The following is a 19,096-nucleotide window of genomic DNA, read 5'->3' as shown; positions in this document are numbered from 1 at the left end:
TCCTGTTTTCTGTGAGATGAGCTGGTTTGTGAAATCCTGATGAATCCTCACATCTCTCCATGCTGTTGTTTCACTAATTGTCAGCCGAGCGCTCATGTTTCATATTCAGCGCCATGATTGAGGAACACTATTAGAGCAAACCCCATTAGTGTCCGTAGGGAACCAGCCGACCCTGCGCGGGAGCCATCAAAGGCCAATTTGCTACCCAAACACCATAAATCCTGCCCCGTTATAAGTGACTGTTTTTGATGCTGCTCAAGTGCACAGAAATAAACACACGCTCCGTTATGTATCGTCCATTAAATTACCAGCGAGTGCAATTCACACACAACATCCATCTTGATCAGAGGTGGTCAAAAGTGGGGTCCTGGGACCTGCAGAGGGGCCTCTGGCTGCTGGAGGAGGTCTCACCGACAGCAGTAAAAACCTTTAACTTATCAAACCAGCACGGACGAAACTCTGACAGCTGACAAGAGAAACAAACCCTCCAACGGAGCGCACGGCTTACAGCGGCAGGCAGCTCCACCCAGGAAGGAAAGACAAACAGGCGAGGAACCAAGTGACCATAAATATCGTCCTAATTATGAAAATAAAGAAAAATGAGGCGACACCAGCTGAAAGAGCAGAAATAAGGTTTATTTCTGCGGCCGTCACAACAGTTTAAAATCACAGAAGACATCCGTCCCTGTTCACACTGATAGTACAAAAGAGTCTCAGCAAGCATTCATCGATACTGTTTCTCGTTTGACTTATTTCACTGAGTCACTCAGCGAGCGTCCATCTGAGGAGGTCATAAAAACACAGCGAGCCCGCAGACAGTGCTGACCTTCTGAGGCCACACACACACACACAGACACACACATGAGATCCTACCTTCAGTAACACCTCTGAAAACTCTGCACCACGGCCTTCAGTGTCAAGTTTCTAGTTTACAGATAGAAGTCTTTAGAATGAACAGTGAAGTGTCAGAATTATTCTCAGACCAATAAAATATGATAATAAAACAGGAACCACTTGATAAAAAGCAACAGCGAGCCACAACATCAGCATGAACGTCCAACACAGACATGATCCAGGTCCTCCCTAAAGCTCCCAACAAGAGAGGCAGAGAGGCCAGAGAGGCCAGAGAGTCAGAGAGACAGAGAGCCAGTGAGGCAGAGAGGCAGAGAGGCCAGAGAGGCAGAGAGGCCAGAGAGGCCAGAGAGCCAGTGAGGCAGAGAGGCAGAGAGGCCAGAGAGGCAGAGAGGCCAGAGAGGCCAGACAGGCCAGAGAGACAGAGAGGCCAGAGAGACAGAGAGGCCAGAGAGACAGAGAGGCCAGAGAGACAGAGAGGCCAGAGAGACAGAGAGTCAGAGAGACAGAGAGTCAGAGAGACAGAGAGCCAGTGAGGCAGAGAGGCCAGAGAGGCAGTGAGGCAGAGAGGCAGAGAGGCCAGAGAGGCAGAGAGGCCAGAGAGACAGAGAGGCCAGAGAGGCCAGAGAGACAGAGAGGCCAGAGATAGCAGAGAGGCCAGAGAGTCAGAGAGTCAGAGAGACAGAGAGTCAGAGAGACAGAGAGGCCAGAGAGGCAGCGAGACAGAGAGCCAGAGAGGCCAGAGAGCCAGAGAGCCAGAGAGGCCAGAGAGGCCAGAGAGTCAGAGAGGCAGAGAGGCCAGAGAGCCAGAGAGGCCAGAGAGTCAGAGAGGCCAGAGAGGCAGAGGCCAGAGAGCCAGTGAGGCAGAGAGCCAGAGAGGCCAGAGAGCCAGAGAGCCAGAGAGGCCAGAGAGGCCAGAGAGACCAGAGAGGCAGAGAGGCCAGAGAGGCAGAGAGGCCAGAGAGGCCGCCATCTGTGATGACACAGATGATGCTGGAGTAACTCGCTCCTGCCTCTGTGCTAATCTTCAGATTAAAGAATGTTCTTCCTCAGATTAAGATCTATGCTGAGACGGTCTGATACAACAGCTGATTTATGTGCATAATAATAAGCAGTGAATCCTGCCCTTTAAAGTCCCTGGAGAGAGTGAGCCGACCACTCATCCTGTGAATGAATGTGGGTAAACAAAGGCATCAGTATGACACGTCACTCATGCTGTCTGATCACAGCCTCGGTTCAGCGCGGAGTTTTCAGAAACGTTCCTGACCTCATACGAATCTCTGAAACGATGATTCTTCACATCTCACAGACGTTTCCGCTGTAAAAGGTGCATCCTTAACCCCAACCCCCCCCACACATCTCAACACGTCACACCAGCTAACGTCTACTTCATGCCGACAGTTACTGCATAGATAATAAACATGGAGATAAGAAAAACAATGTGTGGAAGATAATATATAAAAAAACAAAATTTAAATACTAATATATACACAGTGGTTTTTGAACGGTTGTGCTGATGCACGTTAACGTGTGCATATGATTATAACCACATTTTTTCCAAATCATATAACTGTGTGCATAAACATAAATACTTCAGAAGGTTCTTCTTTAGTGTCGTTCAGGTGCAGAAGCCAGAAGCAGCAGTGAAGGCGAACAAACAGGAGAAGTTCAGATTCTGAAGCTGCGCTCCGTCTCTCATAAAACATTAAAGGACGTGTCTAGAGTATGTTTGTGGTAGAAGTGAGAACTGAGGACAAATACTGACTGAACGTTTGCCTGTCTTCAGTTTTTACACTGCGGCCCGAGCGCACACATACTTTAGTCACATGTCAGATTAAGCGTCATGAGACCGGCCGGCGTTTTGGGCCCGTTTGTCCGTGCTGACCTTCATATTCTGGCCTGATGAAGCCTCCATGTTACATCCTCATTCATGGCTTTTGAAGATTTGATTTCACGACCGCTCTGACTGATTGTTTTGTGTGTGTGATGTAGTAAAATGACCAGTCTAAAGTGAATTTCTGGACGCTTCTCTAACCATCATGATGTGTCACATGTTCAGCTGTGCTCTGCTCAGTTACACAAACAGCCGGCTGTGACCGTCTCTGACCTTCTCGTGTGCGCTGCTCCTTCGGTTTTGTGATGCCGGCGCCGGTGGGTCAGACGTTGCTGGTTTTGATCTTGCCTTTGGCTCCGCCTCCTCCTGGGCTGTTTTTACTCTCTGACTTCCTGCCAGGTGAGTTCTGACAGGTGGACAGTTTAACAGTGGAGCCGGACTGCCCGCCGCCGCTGCTGCTGTTGTTGTTGTTGTTGTTGTGGTTTGTGTTCCCGCTCAGTGTTTCCATGATGGAGCGGAAGGTCCCGAACGAGCGCTTGCTCTCAGAGCTCCCTGTCGGAGTCCTCTCCTTCCCTTTGACCGGCTCTGCCTCCTGAGTGGAGCTCTTGTGAACCTGCTCGTCGAATGTGACCCTCAGCTTGAGGTTCTGTGACGTCTTCCGGCGAGACGAGGGCGACTTCAGGGCGCTCTTGGGGCTAGTTGCAACTTTCTGGCCATTGGCAGCATCATGGCAGTCACCCGAAGCGTCAGGCGTTTTGCCGTCTGCCGCCTCGGGGTCACTGGATGTGGGGGAGGCGTTATAACCGATGCTGTCAACAGACTTTGACCCACTGAGGGAAAACGCCATTTTCCTCTCAGCTAAAGAGGAGGACGAGGCAGAAGAGGGGAGGTGCTTCCTCATCATCAGCTGGAGATGGTTTGGCACTGGCTCCTCCTCTGTGATTGGCAGGTGAGACGGCCTATCAGGTCGCAGTGTGTTTGAGGGCGGGGCTGCCTGACCTTTTCCTTCCTCTGGTGGATAACCGTCTGAGTCTGACTCACTCAGAGAGCGCTGCATGATCTGTTTGAGTCTCGCTAGTTTGAGCTCCCTCCTCTCCACCAGGCCCGGCCTACGGCCCCCGGGGGCACCGGGGCCCTCTCTGCTGAGTCCACCCGCAGGAGGCAGCCGCTCTCTGGGACCAAGTGTCTCTGACGCGTCCTTCCCCAGGAGCTGCCGCAGCACAGAGTCTGGACCCACCCCGCCCTGACGAACCAACCAGTGACCGTCACCGGGGTTCCCCTCTGCCGTCAACATCATCTCTGGCCACGCCTCCCCCGAGGGCTGATGGGAGCTGGAGTCCAGACAGGGAGACAGACGTCATTCTTCACTCTCACTTTATTTGGCATCATATAACTAATTGCTGCACATTAACACAGCCAATCACAGAGCCGAGCTGACCCAGGTGTGTGTGTGTGTGTGTGTGTGTGTGTGTGTGTGTGTGTGTGTGTGTGTGCTACCTGGGTGATCTGGACGGTGTCCCCTCTGCCTTGTTGGGGTCCATCAGTCTCTGCAGCTGCTTCTGTAAGGCCACCCTCTCTGTTGCCTGTCTATATGATGACACACACATCAGAGTTAACACACACACACACAGCGGCAGCCCTGTGCATTATGGGTGTTGGAGTTTGGAATACCACACTTTGACCTCTGCTCCGTCTCCACAGCAGCATATCATCATTTTAAACATATCATCATACGAGTTACTTACTCATTGAGCTGTTTGGTGAGTTTAACGACCTGTGAGGCCAGGGACATGCAGGTTTCCACGACAACCAGGTAGCGGGCGCAGGTGGTGTGCCCCTGCCGCTCGGCACTCTGGGAAGGCCGCTCGCCCTGCTGATTCTGAATGGTCACATTGGAGCCGTACTCAACCAGAGTCTGAGTCCAAACAGAGAAGAAACATTACAGAACATTCGGCATCTGCAGAGCTGCAGTGTTATTTAAAGTAAACAGATCATGAGCTATCAGTGTTTTGACTGTCAGCCCGGCGAGCCTACAGGAAGCAGACAGGTCTGATAACATCCGCCTCTCCTTCAGCTGGGTGTGCCGCCAGCTGAGAAAATAACACTTAGCTTTCAGTGGAAAAATAAGCCAGGGTAGTCAGAGACATGGGGGATCAGGGGCCTGATCCACAGGTGTCACTGTCTGAATGAAACAGCGGCGCAGCAGGTTACCTGTATACAGGTGAGGTGACCGTACTGAGCAGCCACGTGGACGGCTGTGTTTCCGTTCTGGTCGACTTCGTCCAGAGAGATCGCCTGTTCCTGCATGAACTGAAGCAACCACAGCAGGACCTTCTCCTGAAGACAGACACACAGACAGACACAGAGAGAGAGACAGACACACAGAGAGACAGACACACAGAGAGACAGACAGAGAGACAGACAGACAGACAGACAGAGAAACAGACAGACACAGACATGCAGACAGACAGAGAGACAGACAGACACACAGATGGACAGAGAGAGAGAGAGACAAACACAGACAGACAGACAGACACACAGATGGACAGACAGACAGACACGCAGACAGACAGACAGAGAGACAGACACAGACAGACAGACACGCAGACAGACAGACAGACAGAGAGACAGACACAGACAGACAGACACGCAGACAGACAGACAGAGAGACAGACACAGACAGACAGACACGCAGACAGACAGACAGAGAGACAGACACAGACAGACAGACAGACTCAGTGTAAATTGAGTAAGTTGAGTAAGATGTCTGCATTGTTTACATCCATGTTTAGTAGCAAAGTAACTGGAGTTCTGTTTCATGTTTCTGTTTACACCCTAAACACAGCTTTCCTGAAACACAGCCCACCCCTCTCTTAACCCCCATGTCTTCTTCTCTGTTTTTGGCGCATCTGTGTGTGTGGTAACATTACAGCACCACTAACAGGCCTGGCATATATACTACAGCAGGTTTTGTGTGGACACACATTTATTAAATGTTTTGGAGCCTGAACAGCTCAGAAAAATAACAACGTCTCTTCTTACCTGTCCATAACGGGCAGCGTAGTGGATCAGACTGGGATGTTCTCTGGTGCAGCTCAGCTCTGCTATGGCCTCGGTTTCACTAACCATCCATCTCACACACTCCAGATGACCGTTCTGCAACAAACGCACACGCAGAGTTAACATGCCTTGGTAAGAACCAGGTGGCTGGAAATCTGTCATCCTGTTAATCCGAGTAATAAACAAGCATCTTGTTGATAAGAGCCAATCAGGAATCAGCACACAGCTGCTCAGCTTGTCTCTAGATAACACACTTCCTGTCTGGCAGCCAATCCAGAGCCCGGCTTCCACTGCAGGGCTGACAAAACACCAGAGCGCTCACTTTCTCCTGTGTGATTCCAGGGTCTCCTGCTGCAGACCTCCATCTCGCCACACTATGACCTCACTTACTGATTCACATGAGCAACAAGGAGGAAACTAAGCTGAAGATGAAGCTGCACACAAACACACTTTGATTTTAGCTACATTGAACTACTGAGATTTTAACACACAAACTGACCTTGACCCCCAGACCAGCGGGGGTTAACTGCTGGTTGTTGCGTTCGTTGAGGCCGTCCTCTCCCATCAGAGAGGTGAGATGCTGCAGGCAGTCAGCGTGGCCCTGACAGGCCGAGATGTGGAGCAGGTTGTTGCTGTCCTCGTCTCTGATCAGCTCCAGGTTATCAGCAGCCAGGTGAGGCTGCAGAAGGAGGAAGAAGAGGAGGAGGAGGAGGAGGAGGAGGAACAAGTGGAAAGAAGAAAGGTCGAGAAGAGGAGCACCAGGGGTGGTTTGAGAAATGAGGAGGAAGGAGGAGGAAAGGTGGAGAAGATGAGGTACGTAACACTCACCAGCAGTGAGATCTGTCCCTCTCTGACGATGTTGATGATGTTCTGGTTCTTCTTCGTCTCCTCATCCACCTCCCCTCCACCTCCTCCAAACCCCCTTGGCCCTCCTCCCCCTCCTCCTCCTCCTCCTCCTCCTGCTCCAGGAGCCCAGACTTTAGAGCCCTCCTGCCTGCCCATGCTGCACCCCGGCATGGGGAACATTAGTCCCGGGGCTCCTGGAGGCTCCACGCCTGGTCTCTGGCTCTGAGAGTCCTGGTAGACTCGTGCAGACAGCAGGTGGTCTGAGGAGTCAGTGACGTTTCATTAGAGTTCTGAGAGGAGAAGAAAAGCTAGCGGAGGTTTTAGGGTCCACATACCTGCATCAGAGAAAGAAGACAGGGAGGAGGAGCAGCTGAGATGACCAGAGGAGAGCAGCTCTGGCTGGTAACCTCCTCCTCCACCTGTGGGTCGATGGAGGTGGTGGAGGTCTGGATCCATTGACTTGGACTTTCTCAGGTCTGACCACTTGACTGGAGACAGGACACAGTACTGGAGAAAACACAGGATAAAATAAAGTGAAACATTTCACTCGATAAATCATGACTTTGAATTATTGATCATAGATCGAGGACTCACTGGAGTCTGTGAGCTGCTGCTGCCCAGACTCAGAGGCTCGTTATGGGTTAAAGCAGAGCTCTTCAGCCCTCCTCCCCGGTTCCTCTCCAGGGTGCCTCCACCCAGGTTATTCCCCGTCACTGAGCGCTTGTCATGGGGGACACGAGGCAGTGTGGACATCTGCTGGCTGGACTTGATATAAGGCACGTCCAGGATCTCATCCATGTCCAGGTCGTAGTGCTCCAGCTCCCCAAAGAGAGCCTGAGGGTTGTTCCCTCCAACGACACCAACGCTGCCGACCAGAGCCCTCGCCTTCCCCCCCGGCACGTCAGAGGACGTGGAGGCATTGGTCGGTTTGTCAGAAGCTGGGTCATCCTTACTGCCCTCACCTGGCTCCCCAAGAACCAGCCCCTGACCCTGGACTTTACCATCAGAGTCTGACTCGGTGGTCTCTGGTTGGTGTTTGAGAGGGGAGACCCTCTTCACCGGCCGGAACTTACTGTGAACCTCGGGGAGCCCCGTCGGTTTGATCCCCCCGCCGCTGTGGGAGGAAACGCTGCGACTCCAGTTAATGGCCGGAGCTACAGAAGGAGGAGGAGGAGGAGGAAGAGGAGGAGGAGGAAGAGGAGAAAGAGGAGGGGGAGAAAGAGGAGGAGGAGGAGGAAAAGGAGGAGGAAGAAGAGGAAGAGGAGGAGGAGGAGGAGATGATTACAGATCCATTCTGAACGAACATGTCTTTTCATCACTCTGAGCTCTCACCTGGTCTTTCCTCAGCCGGGCCCTCGCTCCTCCTGGACAGCTCTGGGATGCTCTTCAGGGACGTGACAGAATACTGCAGGAGGACAGAAACACTGAGGCACAGCTGCACTCAGCCGCTCAGCAGCTGCACTCAGCCGCTCAGCAGCTGCACTCAGCCGCTCAGCAGCTGCACTCAGCCGGTATATTTAGACATGAGCTAATTGTAGCAGCAGCAGCTGTATAATAAACCTCCAGCAGCTGCTGCACGGTGGTGATTGATCAGTTATGATTCATATTGACCACATGCACACATGGAAACTTTATCAGACTGATCTGATACGAACCACTGAATCATCAGAGAAGTCGATCTCATCCAGGTCCAGGTATTCAGGAGCCTCCATCTTCACACCGCATCATCAGCTGCACCACCAGCTACAGACGTAAACATGAGTGTTATGACCTCAAACATCATGGACACAGCACCATCATGGCTACCAGCATCGGAGGAACCTGGCTCCGAGTGCAGCAGCATCATAAACGTGATAAAGAGAAACACCTCTGGGAGCAGCAGCGGTGATACAATCAGCTGGAATAAAACACAGGAAGTAGCTGCAGGAAACTGAAACCTGGTGTTAAAGTGTCCATCTTTCTCTAAGCGAGAGGACAAAGCTGCTCAGTGAACAGAGAGGAAGCTGTGGAAATAACAAGTCACGTCTATTTTAAGGAGGACTTTCTCTGCCCAACACCAGCACAATCCAGAACTGTTCAGAGCAGAACGGTCCAAAAATCCCAACAACACCCCCCGAGTTCTTGTGATCAAAGGCAACAAACAGCGGGGTAATCAGGACTAATCAGGCAGCAGCGTGACTCGCAGGCGGCGAGGACAAAGCTTTAAAGACACAGCAGCAGCAGCACGCCACCTGAAACAACACCAGGCGGCTGCACCTGCTGACCACACTCTGCTGAGCTCCTGCTCGTGCAAAGGTCCTGGTCGAGGTTTCTGAGCAGAAGTTCTGCAGCACTTCTTCCTGTGAGCGACCTTCAGACATAGAACAAACAGCAATGATGCCGTCTTTAGTTTCCATGCTGGAGCCTGCAGTCGTTACGTCCGGGGTTTTGTCAGGTGTTGTCATCAGGTACATATAAGTGTCAGGACACCTGATGAAGCTGCTTCTGGTAAGTTCTGAACAACTCTGTCAGGTCCAGCTGCCTTTAGATTACACAGATAATCGTCTGTTTCACTGCTGTTTGCACAGTTTACACTGGGCGGCCATGTTTGTTTTACCACTTAATCCAAGTGAGGCGGGCCTCCACCAGAACACAAACCTACAACACTGGATCAGGTGTAGAAAATACTCATAAATATATTTTATTTTATATAAGTTCCGCCCTCAGTAACACAGCTGATGAGCCACATACTGTACGTAGGGCTGCAACAAATGAGTATTTTTGATACTTATTTTTGCGATTACTCGAGTACTAGGATCACGCATAAAGTCATATTTTTTCCATAGATACGGCTGCATCTGGCAGCAGGCGGATACCTGCTTTAGGCCGCTGCAGTGTCATTGCTTGAGCCCGCGACTGCCTCCACACCCGGCGCCGAGAGAGAGTGAGTGTGTGTGTGTGACGGGACCTCTTGCGCCCAAAACGCTGATCATCCCACTACGCTGCAAGGGAATCATCCCTGATGACGTCACTAAACGAGTCATCAAAATTAGTTGTCGAGGCATTTTGCCCTCGTTGCAGCCCTGACTGTACGTATACAGCGCTTGTTTCTCCCACAGCACTCATCACAGCTTCAAACCTGGAACTGTGATCTGACCTGATCACTCCTCCTCACGAGTAACGACGTGACATTAGTGGCCACTTCTTTCCACTGCTGTCTGTGGAGGATAATCTGCAGGTTAATCACAGCGTGGCTCTGACAAGATCAGCAGAACCAGAACACAGTGAGTGAGTCAGAGCGCTCACGTCATCAGGTGGTGTTCCTACAATAAGATCCAGATGTGCTGAGGGAGCTTTGATTCTGTTCTCTCTAAAAAACCTCACAACTGTCCACGTTCAGAGTGTGTGTGTGTGTGTGTAATAAAACCTCCTCCTCCTCCTTTTAATCCTCACATGCTTCATGAGGAAGCGTGCGCCATGTTGGAAACACAAAGTTTGATTGTTGTTACCCCGGCTCTCTCTCTCTCTCTCTCTCTAAATGTCTTCATTCGTGGCCACAGGATGTTCAGCGAGCGTCCATGTTAAGAGCGGAGCTGTTTTCAGACTGCGTGGGAGTGACCGCCAAACTAAACCGGTCAAAATACAAACCTCTGATTGCAGCTTTGAGAAACAGTCCAGCATAACATCCTTGATAACAACAGCTCAGGTCTGAGCGACTACGACTCGACGACCAAATGAAGGAGGACGCTTGGCTCTGTTTACACGAACAGCTGACGCCTCCAGGCAGCGAGACACAAAAATAATCAGAGAAGAAATGTTGTTTTGGAGTAAAGTCAGAAAAGGAGGAGGGACGGCAGGAATCCTGCAGAGATCCGATGACTCCGTCCAAACACCGTGATGAGATATAGACTTCAGGTGAAACTGCCACCGACTCTGAGACTAAACAAGATGCGAGCGCTGATCCAACCACGGCTGGGAGCGGCGAGCACACACACCACAGCAGCACTAAAGTCCTGAGCGGGGTCGTCGAGTTCGAGCGGCTGTCTGACAGCAGGACGGCCCGCTGGCCCCGCCTCTTAGCCTAAAGCATGTACATGATCAGACAGAACCTGGACCGGGGGTTCAGCAGAGTCCACCAAGTTCTGACTGTGTCATAAGAGGGTTAATGTAATATTGATCAATCAAACCACATGGAGGTGAGACCAGACCATGGGAGTCCAGACCTGGACGCTTACCGTTCAGTCCTGGCAGGACAGAGCTGGGGCACAGAGGTCAGAGGTCACCATAATCTGGGTTACCTTCAGAATAATCCAGAATAAAAACACAGTAATCTGTGTGCTATGCTTTGTTAATCCTGAGCTTTACCAAATAGATTTTTTTTTTCCTCAGTTTTTCCATCATGAATCATTAGATTTGACACTTTATGACATTTTCCTGCACTCATATTTGCTAATAAAGCTACAAAATGTGCATTTAAGTGTTTAAGGAATTAGCAGAAAAATCACATTTTGACCCACACGGATAGAACTGGGACCTTTGTGAGGGTCATTTGTCGGACTGTGCTTCAGTTCAAAGCAGCAGTGTCACAGCAAACGTTAGCAAAGAGGCTGGAGACGCTGAAAAGCTCCATGACCTCCGGGCCGAGCAGTGAAAACAGCGACAGCTCCTTTAATCTGCTCACGAAGCAGCAGGAGGCTAATTAAAGCTAAGCTAACAGGCTAATCCGCATCCGGAGAGGCTAGTGTGGATGCTAACGGGCTAGCCGGAGAGGCAGTTGGAAAATTGGGTCAAAGAAGGAGAAGAAGACTCGGGTAGCTCCGGATAAGGAGCGTCCCGGTTCTCGGGTAACGGGCAGTGTGGTGTGCTGGGCACGGTACCTTGTGGAAGTCCGGCGGCCGCCGCTGCGGAGCTGGTGGAGCTAGCAGAGCCGCTAGCCGCAGAGGTTCGTGGATCCAGCTGTTTTCCCCTCCTGTCGCCTCGCTGTCTTCAAAAGCACAAAGACTTTGACATATGGGCAGCGCAGAGAGGCGGAGACGAGAGGAGGGCTCACTCTGCGCGCTTTTCCCTGACCGGCCTGGGGAGAACTACGCCGTAAAAACTTAGGTTTATTTACATGTTTACGTGTTTATTCACAGCGCGTGGACACAATAACATAAAGATACATACATTTATAAGAGGAATACAAACTTTTACTGGTCACGTGGTTGCACAGTTTTTGCCTTTACTTCTCTTGAAAGGTCTCATTTGATGTTAGGATCTATGTCTGTGTTTCAAACGTCACCTCAATGACTTGAAGATAATTAGAACTTCATTTATTTGTGTATTTGTTATCGCTGTAAAAAGAACTGTAGATAAATAAACGATCCATCGCTTTAATAGACGATCTTTGTGGAGGGCCGCCACTCAGACGGAGGGAGTGGAACCGTTACACGGCGCCGTTATCCCCAGAATGAAACCCACTATATCTTTATAACGGAGATCAGAGATTTACGTTTTAAGATAAAAAAAAAATATAAAAAAAAACATTTTAATGATATGATCAATAAAAAGTATTTATAGTTTTACATCTTATTTTAAATAAAATGTCCTTCAGACCTCAAACATGGCGAAGTTTATATATATTTATATATCTGTGGATGCTCTCATTCATCCAGGTCATAGTCATTTCCAAGAGTTTAAATCGAGGCAACTGGACTCAAGGATTGTTTTTTTTATATATTTATATTTATATTTAACACTTGTATTTATCTTCTAAATCCAGCCGTGTGACGTCACACACTCACTTACATAACCTCCAGTGTGTCTGATGACTGATGGGTTATAAATGCCTCCATAATTACAGCCTGCGCTGAGGTCTCAACATCAGCGGCGCCTTTCTCAGCCCTGTAAACAGCGCCCTCTGCTGGATCACCGTGGAAACTAAAGGCAGGCTGTGATGCTCTGAGCTGCCAGCAGGTGTCACTCTAGGGCACAACCAACCAGCTTTAGGAGCTCATGGAGGTTATCTGCTTGTTATTATTGACTCAGTTAATTAACAGGTGACAGTACAAAGGCAATGAATCCCCCGCCCCACTTTGACCTTTGACCCCAACCACCAAAACACTGAGGAGAACACAGCCACATCATGATGAGTTCACATTCAAAGCAAACTTTATTAATGTGATGCAGGATGAGAACACAGCTCGCCTGTACAGCTGCAGGTGTGTGTGGTTACAGACTCTCTCACACACACACACACACACATTCTCTTGTACGTCTGACTTCCAGCAGCTCGTTGAAAAATGTGGGAACACAAACACACACACATATAAAACTTTAGCACCAAATCTTTAAGAGCTTCTCTGCAGCACCAAACAGCATAAACATGCAGGTAAGAAGACAGAGCCTGATCATAAACAAAGACAGACTCCACACACTGATCAGGGGGGTTCATCTTTCTTTAAAGTCCCCTGAGGACAAACTGTAGATCCTGCACAGCTCCACCTGCGTCTCCTGTCTCTGCTCGTCTCAGTACCTGCAGGAAGACAAAAGTCCTCATCAGGGATGGACAACGATTGGTTCAGGAAGACAAACAGGAGGGGCTGGATTAATAAGCAGCAGATGGAGCGGTGAGGTGGGCTGATGCGAGCTGTGAAAGGCGGATGTTCCTGGACGTCCTGAGGTGTGTGTGCGTCTCTTACCCGGTCATGCTGCATCCAGAGACGTGCGCGGCGGTGCCCGTGTACTGGACGTCACATCGGACCACGTTGTTGTTGAAGTTGGACTCTGGAACCTGCTGCCTGGGGTTAACCGTCACCTGTCAGGACGACACGGCAGATCTCTGGGACTATTTTCAGCGGCGGATTCATCCACAGTAATGATAAATGAAGTGCCGTGTGTTGCAGTCAGACCTTGAGGATGTATCTTCCAGGAGAGATGTCGGTGATGTCGATCCACTGACAGTCGATGTCGGCGTTGTAGGTGTCATAGCAACCAGGACTCAAACCCTGAACACACACACACAGTGACCACAGAGGGTTAAGTGTCAAACACAGGGGAACCAGACGAAGCGTGTTTGTACCTGAGTGTGTGAGGTGCAGGCGTAGCGGCGGTAGTATCCTGGGTCACAGGAAGTGTCCTCCAGGCAGAAGCTGGCCTTGTGACCCTCGGCCACCTGGCTCTGAGTCTGAGAGTCCAGCAGCTCGTACAGGCTGAACTCGTCCATGCTGTGGAAGTGACTGAAGGACAGGAAGCAGCGCTCAGTACACCCCGCCACATGATTCAGCTTTTACACATCAGTTAGTGAAGTACTGACTTGTGACAGCTGTGCCACTCCCAGGCGTATCGAGGTTTACTGGGCAGGAAGTCGCCTGTTCCCTGGTTCTTCACCCTCTGAGGGAACCGCAACAGAACCCTGGTGTCATAATCCTGGGAGTACCGGGCGGAGCTGCAGGAGGAGGAGGAGAGGAGGAGAGCTCCTGTTTATAAATGTTCTGAAAATAAAGACCTGTCTCACCTGCAGCTCTCAGCTGGGAGTCTAAACACCAGGGGGCGCTGCGGAGCAGACCTGCCATCATGCTGTAAATCTGGACTCATGTAGGTCTGAATTAAAATAATGAGGCCGAGCTGAAGGCTGCAGCCTTACGTGGCAAGGCAGTTCTCCTCCGCAGCACAGCGCAGGTTGTACATGGGCAACCTCTGCACGTAGGTGGCGATCTGGATGTAGTACGGGTCAGGAACCAGATCCGGGAGACCTGCAACCAGGACACAGACGGTTCTGTACTGGTACTGTGGGGTTTTAAGGATTCATTAAGGTGTGACTGAGAAGAAAAGGACACAACATGCCTGCAAACATGGTAGAAATGTAAATACATAGTGAATAAATGATAAAAAAAAGAAGTCTGTCATTTTCATCATGTTAAATATTTGCAGGAATAAAGATTTTACAGACAGAAACTGAAACATCTGTCCTCATTTAAGTCAAACAAAAGAGACAATAACAGGCCAATAAACACCGGCATCCAGACCTCATGACCTTTGAAGGTTTACTGAGGGTTAACTCGGTCTGAACACACACACTGATTATAAGCCATTAGAAAAATATTTGTATTTTCACAGAAGATCAATAGTTTCTATATAAAGTCATTTTAACATCTGTAGCAGGACCAGGCTCGGTCCTGTTTTCGCACCGTTCTGGTGGTAGCTGGTGCCGTATCCGTGCCGAAGCGGAGCCCGGGCTCTGGGTCTGTAGTAGGAGTTGTAGTAGTTGTAGTAGGGGTAGTAGTTGGAGGACTTGTACGGGTTGTAGGGATCATCTCCGACCATCATGTCCTCCCGTCTGATCGCGGCTGAGTCGCCGTCGCTGCTGGGCAGCGGCTGCTGACGCATCGCCGTGCGTAATTGCGCAGTGCTGCTGGCGGCTGGGACCCGCGGGGAGCCCCGGGACCCGGCGGGGACCGTGTCATTACCGCTGCTGAGCACGACCACGGGGTTCCCGCGGCGGGGAGACCCCGGCTGCCCCCTCGAGGACGGCCTGTACTGAGAGCCGCGGCTCAGGATGCTGAAAACCTGCCCGTTGTGTTGCCATGTCAACCCCCTCCGGAGCGCGTCACCGTGCCCTGCGGCAGCCTCCTGAGCGCGAGCTTCATCCAGGACGGCCCAGAGGAAACACAGGTGCGCAAAGGACATGAGCCAGGCGTCAGGGCAGAGCTCCTTCATGACTCCACTGAGAGGACGATCAACAAGCACCAGAACCAGTCCGAGTTCTGCTTCAGACCTCACAGCAGAGTTCCTCCGAGTGTTGGAGCTCAGCTGCTCTTCAGCTGAAGGCGGAGGGGGAGCAGGGGGGAGGAGTGAGCAGGATTAGGTGTGGAGGTGTGGCTCTGGACGCACATGCAGTGACCTTGACCCTGTGCATAAACTCATCAACACAAATGTTTCATTTTGTCTTAAGGTTCACCTTCTGGGGCCAGAAAAAGTCTGAAAGTCTGAAGCTTGTATTTTTCAGAACTCTTTTGTGTTGATGTTGCAGCCAAACTAAAACTGCTGCAGCCCCAAAACAAAGTGTAACATAAAGAGATACAGGTGGTGATCAGCCATCAGCACAGCAGTCAGAAACCAGCAGCTGCAGCGAAGGAGACCATAACAGAAGAGTGCAGCTACAAGTGTCTGTTTCTCCTCAGAATCAAAGTTCATTGTCTCCTCTCCACAGGGCGAGGTGTAATTAGAGCGATGCTGAACTGTGCTGCGGTCTCATTATCTCTGTGGTTGGAAGCTTCTCTCCGAACCTGACTCAGTTTCACCCAGAGGGTCGACTGGACAGTAAAGACAGGCCTCTGCCCCTCAGCGCCCCCAAAACTGTTGTGTGAATAAAATTCGTGCAGAGAGGAGTGTTCAGAGAGGGGTGTTGGTTTCAGTGGGAAAACGACCCTGTGCCTCGTCTCCTGCTGAGCTCTCAGGATGCTTTAAAGTGCTGAAATTGGAGCAACAGAGAGGTTGCCTCCTGTCAGAGGACTGTAAAACACACACGCTGCCACCCACACATCCTCTAATGACTTACAGTAAGGGCTCTCCTCTGCCTGACTTTCCTCCTGAATGTTTGTGTGAAGGTCACAAGGGTTAAAAATCCAGTCTGTCTCGACTGTCTAATTGAAGACCAAAAAGAAGAGAATAGTCAGTACAGGAAATGGTGAGGCTGTGGACGAGGATAGAGGAACTGGGGGTGAGGGAGGGGCGGAGAGAGACCCAGACTCCTGAGCTGAGGGGGAACCTGAGGAGCTGCTGATTGAGAAGGAGAACCTGACCACGTGTATAATGTAGAAATAGGAACGATTTCTGTTTTATTACTGTGGTAGAGGGTGAAGCGAGCTGCTGAGAAGCCGCTTCCTGTCTGTGAGGTCAGCGGGTTGTTTATGTGTTGTTTACATGTTGTTTATGTGTTGTTTACATCTTGTTTACATGTTGTTTACATCTTTGCGTGTTGGTTACATGTTGTTTACACGTTTTTACATGTTGTTTGCGCGTTGTTTATGTTTACCTCTTATTTATATGTTGTTTGTGTGTTGTTTACATGTTTTTACATGTTGTTTATGTGTTGTTTACATGTTTACATCTTTTTTGCGTGTCATTTACGTGTTGTTTACATGTTGTTTACGCATTGTTTATGCATTGTTTACGCGTTGTTTACATCTTGTTTGCGTGTTGTTTACATGTTTTTACATGTTGTTTGCGTGTTGTTTACGTTTTACATCTTGTTTGCGTGCTGTTTGCGTGTTGTTTACACGTTGTATACATGTTGTTTATGTGTTGTTTACATGTTGGTTGTGTGTTGTTTACGTGTTGTTTACATGTTGTTTACGTGTTGTTTACGTGTTGTCCTCTTGGTATCTTCATGCACTCAGCACATCATCTGCTGTCATTTGTTTCCAGCACAGCGGCTTCCTCGTCTGTGGAGACGACTCCTCAGCACTTTCACCTCCACTGTGTCTTTAAGTTGTTCCAAACTTCAGGACAGAAATAATAATAATAATAAAAACAGAAATCATTATTATTCATCAGACTCTTCACGACGTGGCATCAGTCCTTTTAAAACCATCTAAATTCATAATATTCATATTCATAACGGTTCTTCAGGTGTGAATATAAGCCTGAGTGAGTCGGCCCGCTGGGTTACACCAGGCTCTGGTTACACCAGCGCTCCATTGTTGTGCTGCTGTGGAGCCGCAGGTCGCCTCACAGCAGCTACACGTGTGCCAGCTTTAAGCGTTTCCTTCACTGCTGAAGGAAAAAGTGACGGCTGAACAAGAGCTATATTACTTTTTACGACATTTGTGTAAAGATCAAAGTTTGGCTGTTTTATCGCAGCGCTCGGCACTTCCCTTTCAGAAGCACCAGGCAGCAGGAGCTGCTGTTTCCAATGAGAAGCAGGTGTCGCACGATACGAGCTCCATAATGAGGGCCGGCCACCTGGAGGGGGCTGCTGCACGCAGGACACATAAAGAGCCTTGGAAACATCAGACACAATAGCATGGCCTCCATCGCCTCCACCTTTAATCCGTCGCCATGACAACATCCAGTTCATGTGGGGGGGGGGTGTGTTTCTGAGGCAGTGATCACACAGCTGAATGTTTGGTAAATCTAGCTCTGAAAGAAAAAACAGAACATGTGACTGCTGTTATTGTTGACAGGCCGCCATCTTTGTTTCCATTCAAACACAGAAGCAACATGCTTCTGAGAGTTAAATGCTGTAAGCTGGATCTTCAGTGTGTGGTGTGTGTGTGTGCAGCTACCTCTCAGTCTGTTCTCTTACATACATTCTGGCTGACCTTTAGCCTCTCCTGTTAGCCGCTAGCTCACGTTGTAGCTGAAACTGTGTTCGGTGGTTAGCTGAGTGGGTCACTGTCAGGATTAGCATTTAGCATTTGTTCAGTGCTGTCTGTTGGAGGCGAGCAGAAACATCTGGGGCTGAAATTCAAACCGTTAATGCTCCACCTCTGCGCCCATTGTTGCACCAACCAACAAATTAGGCGGCCTCTGATTGGTCGATAGATTTTGCTGTTAGTTCAGTGTTACAACAGAAAAAAAAACAAGCTCATAAAAAGCGAGGCGGTGGCTTCAAAGAGTTATCCCATCCGTCAGTCAGTCAGAACGTCGCACTGATCCTCCTGTAAAGCTGCTGTAATGGAAGCCAGGCTCAATAAAGCAGCTGACCCCGGAGTCAGACAGCCAGAGGACAGGTCCACACACCGACCAATAAACAGCAGACACACTACCACCGTACCTCCTGTGGGGTCCTGGTCCTGCTCAGCAGAAAATCTCCAACTGAATGTATTAAAACAATACGTTTATGTGTGAATTCTACATTTGAACTTCTGTTCAGTACTCTGACCCAAACTGTGCAGATTGTGCAGGTGTTTGTTGCCGTCGATGCACTTGTGGACGTGACCGAGCTCACAGCAGAGAGATAAAAATATTCTGTGTGTGACCAAACCTCCTCACACACTCAGGAGCAGCACCAACAATTACAGCCAGGTCGGGTTTGGCTGCGTCTCCTCCAGCATCACTTTCATAACAGCTGTTGTCACCTCGCCCGGTCCGGTGTTGTGTAAACCTTTACACAACTGCAAAAAAAATGTCGTCCACCGAAACTGTTTTTTTAAACTCCAGCCAAGTAAAAAGTGGTCGATCGTCCACACCTGAAGCTTCGGGATGTGACTCACTCACTGCTGTGAGTGGAACCTGGCCTTTGTTTGTCCTCTGTGACGGACGTTTGGCCCTGAACGGCCTCCTTATGAAAGCCGCGGTCAGCAAGCCGCAAACACACCTCTGCTCTTGGATCCTTTGTCTGTTGAGTTTAGCTTCCAGTGAGGACAGATCCAGCTCTGACTCTCCATACCTCCAGTTTAAACAGAGGCTCGGACCCCGGGGGGCCCTCTGGAGCCATGGGGCCCCTGATAAACATGGCGGCGTGTCATCATCAGGAAGATGGCGTCTGTGTGCTGTGTGTGCATTTCAAAATAAAAGCCATCGCTAACACCATCCCTGCAG

At 50.0% G+C, this 19,096-nt stretch overlaps 2 protein-coding genes across 2 annotated transcripts; both read right to left on the bottom strand.

Moving 5' to 3' along the window:
• Positions 1-1,703: 1,703 nt before the first annotated feature.
• On the bottom strand, positions 1,704-11,556 carry sncaip (synuclein, alpha interacting protein). Its single transcript, XM_028415099.1, has 12 exons — positions 11,449-11,556; positions 8,248-8,335; positions 7,925-7,997; positions 7,187-7,746; positions 6,928-7,099; positions 6,575-6,852; positions 6,246-6,425; positions 5,729-5,842; positions 4,898-5,023; positions 4,432-4,601; positions 4,184-4,273; positions 1,704-4,017 (listed from the first exon to the last, which is right to left on the bottom strand). The coding sequence occupies exons 2-12, from the start codon at positions 8,302-8,304 to the stop codon at positions 3,009-3,011; spliced, it is 2,829 nt and encodes a 942-aa protein (XP_028270900.1). The 5' UTR covers positions 8,305-8,335; positions 11,449-11,556; the 3' UTR covers positions 1,704-3,008.
• A 1,691-nt stretch (positions 11,557-13,247) lies between these two features.
• lox (lysyl oxidase) lies at positions 13,248-15,238 on the bottom strand. Its single transcript, XM_028414535.1, has 6 exons — positions 14,740-15,238; positions 14,196-14,304; positions 13,866-13,997; positions 13,632-13,788; positions 13,462-13,557; positions 13,248-13,367 (listed from the first exon to the last, which is right to left on the bottom strand). The coding sequence occupies exons 1-6, from the start codon at positions 15,236-15,238 to the stop codon at positions 13,248-13,250; spliced, it is 1,113 nt and encodes a 370-aa protein (XP_028270336.1).
• Positions 15,239-19,096: the final 3,858 nt, after the last annotated feature.

Source organism: Parambassis ranga, chromosome 9, assembly GCF_900634625.1.
Source record: "Parambassis ranga chromosome 9, fParRan2.1, whole genome shotgun sequence".
Classification (NCBI taxonomy): domain Eukaryota; kingdom Metazoa; phylum Chordata; class Actinopteri; family Ambassidae; genus Parambassis; species Parambassis ranga.
This window is presented reverse-complemented; position numbering and strand designations above follow the sequence as displayed.

Bases quoted from the DNA above. Each gene is read 5' to 3' on its own strand.
- sncaip (XM_028415099.1), bottom strand. From the start codon at position 8,304: ATGGAGGCTCCTGAATACCTGGACCTGGATGAGATCGACTTCTCTGAT. The intron at 7,747-7,924 runs GTGAGAGCTCAG...CTCCTTCTGTAG, and splicing joins CCCGGCTGAGGAAAGACCAG to CTCCGGCCATTAACTGGAGT. The intron at 4,602-4,897 runs GTAACCTGCTGC...GTTTGGACTCAG, and splicing joins GTCACCTCACCTGTATACAG to ACTCTGGTTGAGTACGGCTC.
- lox (XM_028414535.1), bottom strand. From the start codon at position 15,238: ATGTCCTTTGCGCACCTGTGTTTCCTCTGGGCCGTCCTGGATGAAGCT. The intron at 14,305-14,739 runs GTGCGAAAACAG...TCCTGGTTGCAG, and splicing joins CACCAGCTACCACCAGAACG to GTCTCCCGGATCTGGTTCCT. The intron at 13,998-14,195 runs GTAAGGCTGCAG...CTCCTCCTGCAG, and splicing joins GAGGAGAACTGCCTTGCCAC to CTCCGCCCGGTACTCCCAGG.